Source organism: Salmo salar, chromosome 03, assembly GCF_965601325.2.
Source record: "Salmo salar chromosome 03, fSalSal1, whole genome shotgun sequence".
Classification (NCBI taxonomy): domain Eukaryota; kingdom Metazoa; phylum Chordata; class Actinopteri; order Salmoniformes; family Salmonidae; genus Salmo; species Salmo salar.
The window spans coordinates 3,494,445-3,509,160 of NC_138293.1; the positions used below are offsets into that span (position 1 = coordinate 3,494,445).

At 48.6% G+C, this 14,716-nt stretch overlaps 1 protein-coding gene across 8 annotated transcripts in view; it reads left to right on the forward strand.

Annotated features, from left to right (window-relative positions):
- Positions 1-14,716, forward strand: part of LOC106596333 (zinc finger FYVE domain-containing protein 9) — an 86,979-nt gene that overhangs the window by 40,004 nt on the left and 32,259 nt on the right. For 4 of the 8 annotated variants that reach the window (XM_082973182.1, XM_045714336.2, XM_082973183.1 and 1 more), the window contains exons 4-10: positions 4,297-6,089; positions 7,519-7,618; positions 8,430-8,606; positions 8,908-9,080; positions 9,650-9,782; positions 12,952-13,089; positions 13,382-13,537. In XM_082973182.1, coding sequence (XP_082829308.1) covers positions 4,297-6,089; positions 7,519-7,618; positions 8,430-8,606; positions 8,908-9,080; positions 9,650-9,782; positions 12,952-13,089; positions 13,382-13,537 — 2,670 coding nt within the window. Of the gene's footprint in view, positions 1-4,268; positions 6,090-7,518; positions 7,619-8,429; positions 8,607-8,907; positions 9,081-9,649; positions 9,783-12,951; positions 13,090-13,381; positions 13,538-14,716 lie in introns of all 8 variants that reach the window. The other 4 variants (XM_082973186.1, XM_082973185.1, XM_082973184.1 and 1 more) reach the window with 3 other exon arrangements.

Genomic DNA, 14,716 nt, shown 5'->3' on the forward strand with positions numbered 1-14,716 from the left:
TGGCTGGGTCTATTGGACAGTTCAGTGTGTGTGTTTGGCTGGGTCTATTGGACAGTTCAGTGTGTGTGTGTTTGGCTGGGTCTATTGGACAGTTCAGTGTGTGTGTGTTTGGCTGGGTCTATTGGACAGTTCAGTGTGTGTGTATGGCTGGGTCTATTGGACAGTTCAGTGTGTGTGTGTATGGCTGGGTCTATTGGACAGTTCAGTGTGTGTGTTTGGCTGGGTCTATTGGACAGTTCAGTGTGTGTGTTTGGCTGGGTCTATTGGACAGTTCAGTGTGTGTGTTTGGCTGGGTCTATTGGACAGTTCAGTGTGTGTGTTTGGCTGGGTCTATTGGACAGTTCAGTGTGTGTGTTTGGCTGGGTCTATTGGACAGTTCAGTGTGTGTGTTTGGCTGGGTCTATTGGACAGTTCAGTGTGTGTGTGTTTGGCTGGGTCTATTGGACAGTTCAGTGTGTGTGTTTGGCTGGGTCTATTGGACAGTTCAGTGTGTGTGTGTGTGTGTGTGTTTGGCTGGGTCTATTGGACAGTTCAGTGTGTGTGTGTGTGTATGGCTGGGTCTATTGGACAGTTCAGTGTGTGTGTGTGTGTTTGGCTGGGTCTATTGGACAGTTCAGTGTGTGTGTGTTTGGCTGGGTCTATTGGACAGTTCAGTGTGTGTGTATGGCTGGGTCTATTGGACAGTTCAGTGTGTGTGTATGGCTGGGTCTATTGGACAGTTCAGTGTGTGTGTGTATGGCTGGGTCTATTGGACAGTTCAGTGTGTGTGTGTGTGTGTGTTTGGCTGGGTCTATTGGACAGTTCAGTGTGTGTGTGTGTGTGTGTTTGGCTGGGTCTATTGGACAGTTCAGTGTGTGTGTGTGTGTGTATGGCTGGGTCTATTGGACAGTTCAGTGTGTGTGTGTGTGTTTGGCTGGGTCTATTGGACAGTTCAGTGTGTGTGTGTTTGGCTGGGTCTATTGGACAGTTCAGTGTGTGTGTGTGTGTTTGGCTGGGTCTATTGGACAGTTCAGTGTGTGTGTATGGCTGGGTCTATTGGACAGTTCAGTGTGTGTGTGTTTGGCTGGGTCTATTGGACAGTTCAGTGTGTGTGTGTATGGCTGGGTCTATTGGACAGTTCAGTGTGTGTGTGTTTGGCTGGGTCTATTGGACAGTTCAGTGTGTGTGTATGGCTGGGTCTATTGGACAGTTCAGTGTGTGTGTGTATGGCTGGGTATATTGGACAGTTCAGTGTGTGTGTTTGGCTGGGTCTATTGGACAGTTCAGTGTGTGTGTATGGCTGGGTCTATTGGACAGTTCAGTGTGTGTGTATGGCTGGGTCTATTGGACAGTTCAGTGTGTGTGTTTGGCTGGGTCTATTGGACAGTTCAGTGTGTGTGTATGGCTGGGTCTATTGGACAGTTCAGTGTGTGTGTGTATGGCTGGGTCTATTGGACAGTTCAGTGTGTGTGTATGGCTGGGTCTATTGGACAGTTCAGTGTGTGTGTATGGCTGGGTCTATTGGACAGTTCAGTGTGTGTGTATGGCTGGGTCTATTGGACAGTTCAGTGTGTGTGTATGGCTGGGTCTATTGGACAGTTCAGTGTGTGTGTGTATGGCTGGGTCTATTGGACAGTTCAGTGTGTGTGTGTATGGCTGGGTCTATTGGACAGTTCAGTGTGTGTGTGTTTGGCTGGGTCTATTGGACAGTTCAGTGTGTGTGTGTATGGCTGGGTCTATTGGACAGTTCAGTGTGTGTGTATGGCTGGGTCTATTGGACAGTTCAGTGTGTGTGTATGGCTGGGTCTATTGGACAGTTCAGTGTGTGTGTGTATGGCTGGGTCTATTGGACAGTTCAGTGTGTGTGTATGGCTGGGTCTATTGGACAGTTCAGTGTGTGTGTTTGGCTGGGTCTATTGGACAGTTCAGTGTGTGTGTATGGCTGGGTCTATTGGACAGTTCAGTGTGTGTGTATGGCTGGGTCTATTGGACAGTTCAGTGTGTGTGTATGGCTGGGTCTATTGGACAGTTCAGTGTGTGTGTATGGCTGGGTCTATTGGACAGTTCAGTGTGTTTGTGTTTGGCTGGGTCTATTGGACAGTTCAGTGTGTGTGTGTGTGTGTGTTTGGCTGGGTCTATTGGACAGTTCAGTGTGTGTGTATGGCTGGGTCTATTGGACAGTTCAGTGTGTGTGTGTATGGCTGGGTCTATTGGACAGTTCAGTGTGTGTGTGTTTGGCTGGGTCTATTGGACAGTTCAGTGTGTGTGTGTATGGCTGGGTCTATTGGACAGTTCAGTGTGTGTGTGTTTGGCTGGGTCTATTGGACAGTTCAGTGTGTGTGTATGGCTGGGTCTATTGGACAGTTCAGTGTGTGTGTGTTTGGCTGGGTCTATTGGACAGTTCAGTGTGTGTGTGTTTGGCTGGGTCTATTGGACAGTTCAGTGTGTGTGTTTGGCTGGGTCTATTGGACAGTTCAGTGTGTGTGTATGGCTGGGTCTATTGGACAGTTCAGTGTGTGTGTGTTTGGCTGGGTCTATTGGACAGTTCAGTGTGTGTGTGTGTGTGTGTTTGGCTGGGTCTATTGGACAGTTCAGTGTGTGTGTATGGCTGGGTCTATTGGACAGTTCAGTGTGTATGGCTGGGTCTATTGGACAGTTCAGTGTGTGTGTTTGGCTGGGTCTATTGGACAGTTCAGTGTGTGTGTGTTTGGCTGGGTCTATTGGACAGTTCAGTGTGTGTGTTTGGCTGGGTCTATTGGACAGTTCAGTGTGTGTGTGTGTGTTTGGCTGGGTCTATTGGACAGTTCAGTGTGTGTGTATGGCTGGGTCTATTGGACAGTTCAGTGTGTGTGTGTTTGGCTGGGTCTATTGGACAGTTCAGTGTGTGTGTGTTTGGCTGGGTCTATTGGACAGTTCAGTGTGTGTGTATGGCTGGGTCTATTGGACAGTTCAGTGTGTGTGTGTATGGCTGGGTCTATTGGACAGTTCAGTGTGTGTGTGTATGGCTGGGTCTATTGGACAGTTCAGTGTGTGTGTATGGCTGGGTCTATTGGACAGTTCAGTGTGTGTGTATGGCTGGGTCTATTGGACAGTTCAGTGTGTGTGTATGGCTGGGTCTATTGGACAGTTCAGTGTGTGTGTATGGCTGGGTCTATTGGACAGTTCAGTGTGTGTGTATGGCTGGGTCTATTGGACAGTTCAGTGTGTGTGTTTGGCTGGGTCTATTGGACAGTTCAGTGTGTGTGTGTTGTCCATTATCTGTGTCTATTTAAGGTTAGTGCAGAGATCAGCAGAGTCGGGTTGGAGCCATGCTGTGTTGAGGGTGGGTCTGTGATAATGAGAGATTGGGTTTCCTCCCCATTTGTTCCTTAAAGGTGACACATGAATTATCTCACACACACACACACACACACACACACACACACACACACACACACACACACACACACACACACAGTCGCTCGGTTGGTTGTGCGTGCCTGCCATGTCACGGTACAGAGAGCTCAGTGTGTGTTCAGGCTGTGAGTGATTATCTGTGAGTCCTCTGCCAGATCCAGCTTGGCAGATTAACTGGGTGTGTGTAGGGTGTGTGTGTTATGGAAGTAAGTGTCAGGAATGTGGACTCCTCCCAACATTCCAGACGATATTCATGTGTCAGGGAGAAACGGGGGGGGGGGGGAGGAAAGAGAGGGAGAGGAGAGGAAAGAGAGGGGGTATAGAGGAGAGGAAAGAGAGGGGGTAGGGGGGAGGAAAGAGAGCGGGGTGGAGAGGAGAGGAAAGAGAGGGGGGTGGAGAGGAGAGGAAAGAGAGGGAGTATAGAGGAGAGGAAAGAGAGGGGGTAGAGGGGAGGAAAGAGAGGGGGTGGAGAGGAGAGGAAAGAGATGGGAGGGGAGGAAAGAGAGGGGGTGGAGAGGAGAGGAAAGAGAGGGGTAGAGGGGAGGAAAGAGATGGGGTGGAGAGGGGAGGAAAGAGAGGGGAGGAAAGAGAGGGGAGGAAAGAGATGGGGTAGAGAGGAAAGAGGGGGGTGGAGAGGAAAAAGAGGGGATAGGGAGGGGAGGAAAGAGAGGGGTAGAGAGGAGGAGCAAAATTGGTCCATTTTCAAGCCACCTCCCTCCCCAATACATCCCCACCACCCATTCCAGCCTCGTTACTTCATTTCTCCACACCTTTCAGAGTTTGTATTTTGGTGGTTTAGTATTCCATTCCAGTTCTCCTGTTGTCTCTGGTAATATCCTTCCCTCTTTCCTGTTGCGTTTGATATCTCATGGACTCTTCTATTTCCTATTCAGTGTTTCATTCTCCTCTCTCCCTCCCCAGACGATGAGACCGACAGTCCCAGTCTGTCTGATAAGTGGATTCAGATCCCGGCCCCTCCTGCCTACCTACTATCTCCGAACCGTGCCCTGGTTTTGACCCCTGACCTATCGTCCAGCGACCCCCAGGGGCCCGACGCCAAACGCCACCCCACCGCCGAGCCCCCACCCTGGGCAGAAGAACTACCAGACTGCCGTGCAGACGTGCAGAGCCTTCCGCTCCCCCAGCCCAACATCGGCAAGCTGGTTGGGGTTGAGGAGGGCTCGTCTAGCCCCCCTCCGTACCACCACCACCACTCCTCTATCAGCCCCTCTAGTCTAGCCAGCCCTGCCCTCAACGGGCACAGTGAAGATCCCTGCGAGGGGAATCAGACAAGGGTGACCCCTGTGACCCTTTCAGACCACCACCAGCCCCCCACACCCTCAGACCCACGTACTGATGCCCCTGTGGGGGAGATGGGTGATGGAAGCTCCAACGTTAGTCACACACCCTTGGGAAGGGTTGAGACGATAAGCCAGAGGTTTAACTCCAAGCCAGAGACTGAGAGAGCTGGTGCTTGGTCACCTACTCAGGACAGTGGTGAGGAGGAGGCTGGAATGGCTGGGGTACAGTCGCACGAGGAAGGAATCCCTAAGGAGGAAAGTCATGGGAATACTGTTAAAAATGGATTGATGAAGGAGGGACCGACAGAGCGGAAGGAGTGTAGGAATTCCTCTCAGAAGCAGAAGAGGTTGAAAGGAGAAATGGAGAAGGAGAGCAGGGGAGGTCAGGATGGAGAGATGGCTCTTACCAGCAGCCTGGCTACTGAAGAGGAGGAGGAGGACCGAGGGAGCAGAGAGGAGGAGGACCGAGGGAGCAGAGAGGAGGAGGAGGAGGAGGACCGAGGGAGCAGAGAGGAGGAGGACCGAGGGAGCAGAGAGGAGGAGGACCGAGGGAGCAGAGAGGAGGAGGACCGAGGGAGCAGAGAGGAGGATGACCGAGGGAGCAGAGAGGAGGATGACCGAGGGACCAGAGAGGAGGAGGACCGAGGGAGCAGAGAGGAGGAGGACCGAGGGAGCAGAGAGGAGGAGGACCGAGGGAGCAGAGAGGAGGAGGACCGAGGGACCAGAGAGGAGGAGGACCGAGGGAGCAGAGAGGAGGAGGACCGAGGGAGCAGAGAGGAGGAGGACCGAGGGAGCAGAGAGGAGGACGACGAGTCTCTCCCCCCTCCTCCCTCCAAGGAGGACTCCGTAACAGAGGAGAAGGAGATGGAGGAGAGCAACCTAGAGAACGGAGGAGGAGATAGTAGTGTTCCCTCCAAACTGAACAACACTCGTCTGCAGCTGGTAAGTGTGCCGTTCGGCGGGGCGCGTCCCAAACAACCGGTTACTCTCAAACTCCAGATCCCCTGGCCGCTATCCGGACAGGTCCAGAACCAATTAGCACCTACCGTTAACAACACCGCCGCCGCCTGCAAGAACAAGAACCTCGAGAACCTCGCCGGTGACGTAACCACGGATACAGGAACCGTCGTTGCCGGGGGTGACCCCGGTGGTTGTGTCGAGGTTGTTAACGGGGCGTTGCTAAACGGCTCTCTGTTGTCATCGTTGGGCCTGGTGCTGGAGTCAGAGAGCAGTCCGGACAATGACCTCCAGGCAGGGTATCACCACCAGGGGGCTCTGCCCAGGAAACAGCTCTCCTCCCTGGGGGATGTGGCCCCCGTGTGGGTCCCTGACTCCAAGGCACCAGTCTGTATGAAGTGTGAGGTCCGCTTTACTTTCACCAAGAGGAGGCATCACTGCAGGGCCTGCGGAAAGGTGGGTGCAGAGTCTATTATTATTATTATTATTATTATTATTTATTGATCCTTTTATTTAGACGGGGAGTCAATGCCGAGACCGAGGTATGTTTTCCAGGTGAACCCTGTTTAATTAACACAACAATACACATTCATTTACACATTAAAATACATGTTATTATACAGAACAATACGGGGAGAAGTAGACCCCAATGATAAACGGACACATTCTTCAGGAACAAGGTCTCCTAACATTTGTCTGAAATGCCTCCAATTTTGGAGTGCTTGGGAGATCATTCCAACATGTAAGGTGCAGAAACGCTCAAAGCAGAAGTACCTAACTCAGTGGAGATTTAAGAGACCTCCAGATTAGTCTGTGGGTCTGGTGACTCCTGTGTCTATAATTTAACAGTGAGGGCCAGCCTACCTTCTGTTACAGAATGCAGTGGTGTGTACTGAACCCATCTCCCGTAATAAAGCGTAGGGCACTATGGTAAACAATACAGAAGCAGCTCTATTCTCATAGACTGTGCCACCATTCTCATGGACTGTGCCACCATTCTCATGGACTGTGCCACCATTCTCATGGACTGTGCCACCATTCTCATGGACTGTGCCACCATTCTTATGGACTGTGCCACCATTCTCATGGACTGTGCCACCATTCTTATGGACTGTGCCACCATTCTCATGGACTGTGCCACCTTTCTCATGGACTGTGCCACCTTTCTCATAAACTGTGCCACCTTTCTTATAAACTGTGCCACCATTCTCATAGACTGTGCCACCATTCTCATAGACTATACCACCGTGATCTACACTGTGCCACCTTTCTCATAGACTGTGCCACCATTCTCATAGACTGTGCCACCATTCTCATAGTCTGTACCACCATTCTCATAGACTATACCACCGTGATCTACACTGTGCCACCTTTCTTATAGACTGTACCACCATTCTTATAGTCTGTACCACCATTCTCATAGACTGTACCACTGTAGTCTAAAGCCAGAATAAATGTTGACTGAATGATTGGTTTTCTGATATTGAACTAAATGACCTATTCCTATAAAATAAACCCATTTGAATTGTTGAATCTGAGCTGGGATGTTCTAGGATAGCTGAATCATGCACTAGGACAGGTCTGGACTGCTGTGGACAAACACTGTCTCAATTTCCCAAGGTCACACACACACTCCCTCCCCCATCCCCCAGCGGGAAGGGAAAAGCTGTGAGATTTCATTACAAATGTGTGCCTGAACGGTGTGTGTGTGTGTGTGTATGAATTCAGTGTTTAAGCTGAATTTGGGGTTGAAGCCAGGCTGAAGAGGAGGACGCTTAGCATTAAGGTACAGCGGAGGTTGTGACCTCCATCTCTCAGGGTTAGGGGGGTCAATTCAGGAAGTACACTGAAATTCCATTTCCAGTTCTCTTCAATGTGTCTCCAGGTGTTCTGTGCTGCCTGCTGTAACCTGAGGAGCAGACTGATCTACATGGACAGGAAGGAAGCTAGAGTCTGTATCACCTGTCACTCTGCCCTACTGAGTGGTGAGTCACTGTTACTACAGGTCTGGGATCAGCTAACTCCATCCCATTGCTGACCTGAACCATGAGATACTGACTCAACAACAGGTCTGGGATCAGCTAACTCCATCCCATTCCTGACCTGAACCATGAGATACTGACTTAACAACAGGTCTGGGATCAGCTAACTCCATCCCATTGCTGACCTGAACCATGAGATACTGACTTAACAACAGGTCTGGGATCAGCTAACTCCATCCCATTCCTGACCTGAACCATGAGATACTGACTTAACAACAGGTCTGGGATCAGCTAACTCCATCCCATTCCTGACCTGAACCATTAGGATGTTAACACAATACTGATCCTAGATCAGAGTCTAGAATCAACTTCATTTCTACGTCCTACTTCAATATCTTTGCAGTCACTTTGGTTTGGTTTGAGGTTTGGTCTTCCTACATTTTTAGGTAAAACTCCTGGCCCTAGTTACATGGCAGAGCGTTAGTCTTCTGCTTAACTTCCTGTCAGTTAAGTTCCTATACGTATCCTAATCATAAATATCTCAAATCAAATTGGGGTTTAATTGAATACTATATTGATCCTAATTCTCACTATATCAATCTTCATTCAATATCTCACTGTCAATCCTGAATCTATATACCTCCTTATATTGATCCCATATCGCCCTGTATTGATTCTCTCCGTATATTGATCCTATATCGATCCTATTGTGATCATGTATATCTCCCGATGTCAATATTGATCCTATATCTCCCTATATCAATATTGATCCTATATCTCCCTATCTTGATCCTATATCTCCATTTTCCCTCAGCTCATTCGTGGGAGGGTATGTGTGGTGTGTATAACCAGAGTCCAAACCCCAACAACCCAGCACAGTACTGCAGTACCATCCCACCTCTGCAGCAGATCCAAACCTCAGGGGCGCTGGACTCCCTTCCTCCCACTGTCATGGTCCCCGTGGGGGTCCTCAAAACACTCGGCTCAGAGGGTAGTAACCTCTCCATTACACACCTAAACACCAGGGACCTGTTCATTAGGCACCAAACCGAGAAACAAACCCAGACTGGAACAGGGAGGGGGCTACCTGACCCAATAAGACATTTTCCGAACGACCCTGTATAACCTCTCCCGTAGACATCTGACGCAACTTTCTGTTTCCTTTCCTTTTAATCTCCTTTCTCACGTATAGGACTAGTTTTCATGCTCGTTGCTTTCTTTTGATAATGGTTTTCTGTAAACCGTTTGATTTATGTAACCTGTGTGTGTGTGTGTGTGTGTGTGTGTCACAGGGTCTACAGGTTTCCACCCGCGGGAGCGGAGGAGGGTGTGGTTTGCAGATGGAATCCTGCCCAATGGGGAAGCAGCAGAATCCCCCAAGCTCACTGCTACCAGCCCCGCCCCCTCGCAATCATTGGCTGTCTCACAGTGTTCCAACAAATCCTCCGCTTCTGATTTGCGAGAGGTACAGTTGGCACCAAAGGTCAAAAGATCACATCTTACAGTTTGTTAAAGAGGAATTTTAAGCAAAAGTCTAGCATTTACCATTTTATAATTGATATTCTGAGGTTGGTTTACAGTCCTGATTTGTCAGGAGCTGGGTGAGCAACGATTAACTGACTAGGACTAAGAGGAAACACACCTGGATTGACCTTAGCATTTCTAGAATGGAAAAACCTTTTCATACAGACTGTTTCCCCATCAGCAGCAGCAGTGAAGTGTAACCAGAGAATGTAGTTTTAGTTGTTGACGTTTGTCTTGACTCGGCATGCCTGGTAGAGTAGCAGCAGGTTAGGAGGTGACTCACCACTCAGCTTGTCTGTAAGACTAGCTTTTAATGCCTTTCTGTCTGTACTGATCTGACTCACCCAATGACTGCAACTCATAACACACAAACACACACACCTCTCTGAATTGTTCAATGTGAATATGAAAGGGTTGTCTGCCAATTACAAATTTAATCAGCCTTTCACAATTCTCCATACCTGTTTTTCTGTACTTAAACCCTCTCCTCCTCCTCCTCCCTCCCTCCAGGCGTCGTCCCCTGCCCCTGCGGCCACCGTGGGAAACCCTGTAGGCAGCTCCATCAGTCTTATTCCGGAGGACGGACTTCCTCCCATCCTCATCTCCACCGGAAATAAAGGAGGTACGGGAGGACACAGCACAGGTGGTTAACCCCCCCATCCTCGCCTCGCTGTCGATCGCTCCTTAACCCCTTCCCCCATCCTCGCCTCGCTGTCGATCGCTCCTTAACCCCCCCATCCTCGCCTCGCTGTCGATCGCTCCTTAACCCCTTCCCCCATCCTCACCTCGCTGTCGATCGCTCCTTAACCCCTTCCCCCATCCTCACCTCGCTGTCGATCGCTCCTTAACCCCTTCCCCCAGCCTCGCTGTCGATCGCTCCTTAACCCCTTCCCCCAGCCTCGCTGTCGATCGCTCCTTAACCCCTTCCCCCATCCTCACCTCGCTGTCGATCGCTCCTTAACCCCTTCCCCCATCCTCACCTCGCGTCGATCGCTCCTTAACCCCTTCCCCCATCCTCACCTCGCTGTCGATCGCTCCTTAACCCCTTCCCCCATCCTCGCCTCGCTGTCGATCGCTCCTTAACCCCTTCCCCCAGCCTCGCTGTCGATCGCTCCTTAACCCCTTCCCCCATCCTCACCTCGCTGTCGATCGCTCCTTAACCCCTTCCCCCATCCTCACCTCGCGTCGATCGCTCCTTAACCCCTTCCCCCATCCTCACCTCGCTGTCGATCGCTCCTTAACCCCTTCCCCCATCCTCGCCTCGCTGTCGATCGCTCCTTAACCCCTTCCCCCATCCTCGCCTCGCTGTCGATCGCTCCTTAACCCCCCCATCCTCGCCTCGCTGTCGATCGCTCCTTAACCCCCCCATCCTCGCCTCGCTGTCGATCGCTCCTTAACCCCTTCCCCCATCCTCGCCTCGCTGTCGATCGCTCCTTAACCCCTTCCCCCATCCTCGCCTCGCTGTCGATCGCTCCTTAACCCCTTCCCCCAGCCTCGCTGTCGATCGCTCCTTAACCCCTTCCCCCAGCCTCGCTGTCGATCGCTCCTTAACCCCTTCCCCCAGCCTCGCTGTCGATCGCTCCTTAACCCCCCAGCCTCGCCTCGCTGTTGATCGCTCCTTAACCCCCCATCCTCGCCTCGCTGTTGATCGCGCCTCAACTTCTCTAGGGTATGTGGGGCAGTAGCGTCCCTCCTCGCCAACAGCCAGTGAAATAGCAGAGCGCCAAATTCAAAACAACAAAAATCTCATAATTCAAATTTCTCACACATACAAGTATTATACACCATTTTAAAGATAAGATTCTCGTTAATCCAACCACATTGTCCGATTTCAAAAAGGCTTTACGGCAAAAGCATAACATTAGATTATGTTAGGACAGCACCTAGACAAGAAAAACCACACAGCCATTTTCCAAGCAAGGAGAGGCGTCACAAAAACCAGAAATACTGATAAAATTAATCACTAACCTTTAATCTTCATCAGATGGCACTCATAGGACTTCATGTTACACAATACATGTATGTTTTGCTCGATAAAGTTCATATTTATATCCAAAAACCCCATTTTATATTGGCGTGTAATGTTCAGAAATGTTTTGCCTCCCAAAACTTTCGGTGAATGAGCACATCAATTTACAGAAATACTCATCATAAACGTTGATAAAATATTCAACTGTTATTCAAAGAATTATAGATACACTTCTCCTTAATGCAACCGCTGTGTCAGATTTCAAAAAAGCTTTTGATAAAATAATTTATATGTTTAAGGTTTTGACTAAATGATTCCACCCTGAAAATGTATAACTGAGTGATTTATAAGACTAATTCTATAACTGTGTGTGCATAGGACAAGCTAAGACTCTACTATTTAGCAATGTAAGTGAGACATTCGAGGAAAAGGGGAACTGTTAACTGACAGCAGACAACTTGTGACCACTGTGAAACTGATAAACAGGAAGAAGGTCTGACCATCCAGGGAGGGGAGAAACCGATAGGCTTACGGTAGATTATGGAACATGTTATGGAACATGTTGCAGGATATGATAAGCAATGTATGTGTTGTAGAAAACTTGTAAACTGCATCGTCAGTGTTAGAGAAGAGGAGGGGCATTTATATGACCAAATGTTAGGTATAAAAGGCTGTGTACATTGTATAACGGGAGAGCTCTCTGAATAAAGATCTAACCTTTTGCAGACTTCTGGGACTTTGTCGAATTCTTCTATTAACCGGGGCCTTACAACCCCCGGGGAATTGGTCAAAGCGTATAGTGAGTTTTGAGTTAATAACATTGGGATGAAAATTCTCATGACAGCTTTACAGCGAAAGCACACTTTGCAATAATCTGAGTACGGCGCTCAGTCACAAAACCAAACCCGCCATTTTGTGGAGTCAACAAAACTCAGAAATAGCATTATAAATATTAACTTACCTTTGATCTTCATTGGAATGCACTCCCAGGAATCCCAGTTCCACAATAAATGTTCATTTGTTTCGATAAAGTCCATCCTTTATGTCAAAATACCTCCTTTTTGTTCGCGCGTTCTGTCGAGTAATCCAAATCCATTGTGCTCGCGCAGTTAGTTCAGACGAATAGTCAAAGTTATATTACAGTTCGTAGAAACATGTCAAACGATGTATAGAAACAATCTTTAGGATGTTTTTATCATAAATCTTCCATAATATTCCAACCGGACGATTCCTTAGTCTTCAAAAAAGAAAAGGAACACAGCTAACTCTCATGGGAGTGCACGCCACTGAGCTCATGTCATTTTCTCAGTCATCTGATTCCAGTGGCTCTTATTCTCTCCCCAGTAACAGTAGAAGCATGAAACAACGTTCTAAAGACTATTGACATCTAGTGGAAGCCTTAGGAAGTGCAAAATGACCCCACAGACACTGTATATTGGATAGGGAATCACTTGAAAAGCTACAAACCTCAGATTTCCATACTTCCTGGTCGGATTTGTTTCTCAGGTTTTTGCCTGCCATATGAGTTCTGTTATACTTACAGACATCATTCAAACAGTTTTAGAAACTTCAGAGTGTTTTCTATCCAAATCTACTAATAATATGCATATCTTAGCTTCTGGGACTGAGTAGCAGGCAGTTTACTCTGGGCACCTTCTTCATCCGGACGTCAAAATACTGCCCCCTACCCAAGAGAGGTTAACCCCCCTCCCCCATCCTCGCCTCACTGTCGATCGCGCCTTAACCCCCCCTCCCCCATCCTCGCCTCACTGTCGATCGCGCCTTAACCCCCCCCCATCCTCACTGAATGGGGAAAGGAACTTAGTGTGTTTTTCTCCACCAGCATCACCACCCTCAGACTATACGGTGGAGGAGCGTCCCTCTGAGACCGTTCTGATGCAACAGCTGGAGGAGGGAGGTCCTGACCCGTTGGTGTTTGTGCTCAACGCTAACCTGCTGGCCATGGTCAAACTGGTCAACTGTGAGTGTCTCCATAGGTCCTTCCAGCTCCAGCTTAGCTACACATGTATCGTTTCATATACTGTAGATGTCATAATGTCAGTTTATTCTGACGTCACTCTGACAATCTTTTTTGGTAGTTTTTTTCCTCACACTAGTAGAGAATGAAATGTATTATTGAGAGAATATATTTAACCCCCCCACTATGATCCCACAGTACTATCACTCAGTACTAGAATCACATTCTGCATTCTATTGTAGAATTATCTTGTTTTCTAACCTTCTATCGGCTCTCCCTTGCTCCCTTCCTGTAGACGTAAACAGGAAGTGTTGGTATGTGACCACTAAGGGGATGCATGCAGTGGGCCAGGCTGAGGTGGTGGTGCTGCTGCAGTGTCTACCTGATGAGAAGAGCTTCCCCAAAGACCTCTTCAGCCACTTCGTATACCTCTACCAGGAGGCCCTCACAGGTTAGTTTAATATACCTCCACCAGGAGGCCCTCACAGGTTAGTTTAACATACCTCTACCAGGAGGCCCTCACAGGTTAGTTTAATATACCTCCACCAGGAGGCCCTCACAGGTTAATTTAATATACCTCTACCAGGAGGCCCTCACAGGTTAGTTTAATTCACACTACTGGTCAAAAGTTTGCACACACCTACTCATTCAAGGGTTTTTCTTTATTTTTACTATTTTCTACATTGTAGAATAATAGTAAAGACATCAACACTATGACATAACACATATGGAATAATGTAGTAACCAAAATGGTGTTAAACAAATCAAAATATATTTGAGATTCTTCAAAGTAGCCACCCTTTGCCTTGATGACAGCTTTGCACACTCTTGGCATTCTCTCAACCAGCTTCACCTGGAATGCTTTTCCAACAGTCTTGAAGGAGTTCCCACATATGCTGAGCACACGTTGGCTGCTTTTCCTTCACTCTGCGGCCCGACTCATCCCAAACCATCTAAATTGGGTTGAGGTCAGGTGATTGTGGAGGCCTGGTCATCTGGTGCAGCACTCCATCACTCTCCTTCTTGGTAAAATATCCCTTATACAGCCTGGAGGTGTGTTGGGTCATTGTCCTGTTGAAAAACAAATGATAGTCCCACTAAGCTCAAACCAGATGGGATGGAGTATCACTGCAGAATGCTGTGGTAGCCATGCTGGTTGTTTTGCCTTGAATTCTAAATAAATCACAGTGTCACCAGCAAAGCACCCCCACATCATCACACCTCCTCCTCCATGCTTCACGGTGGGAAATACACATGCGGAGATCATCCGTTCACCTACTCTGCGTCTCACAAAGACATGGCGGTTGGAACCAAAAAACTCAAATTTGGACTCCAGACCAAAGGATAAATTTCCACCGGTCTAATGTCCATTGCTCGTGTTTCTTGGCCCAAGCAAGTCTCTTCTTATTGGTGTCTCCTCTGAACTGTTGATGTGTCTGTTACTTGAACTCTGTGAAGCATTTATTTGGGCTGCAATTTCTGAGGCTGGTAACTCTAATGAACTTATCCTCTGCAGCAGAGGTAACTCTGGGTCTTCCTTTCCTGTGGCGGTCCTCATGAGAGCCAGTTTCATCATAGCGCTTGACGGTTTTTGCCACTGCACTTGAAGAAACTTTCAAAGTTCTTGAAA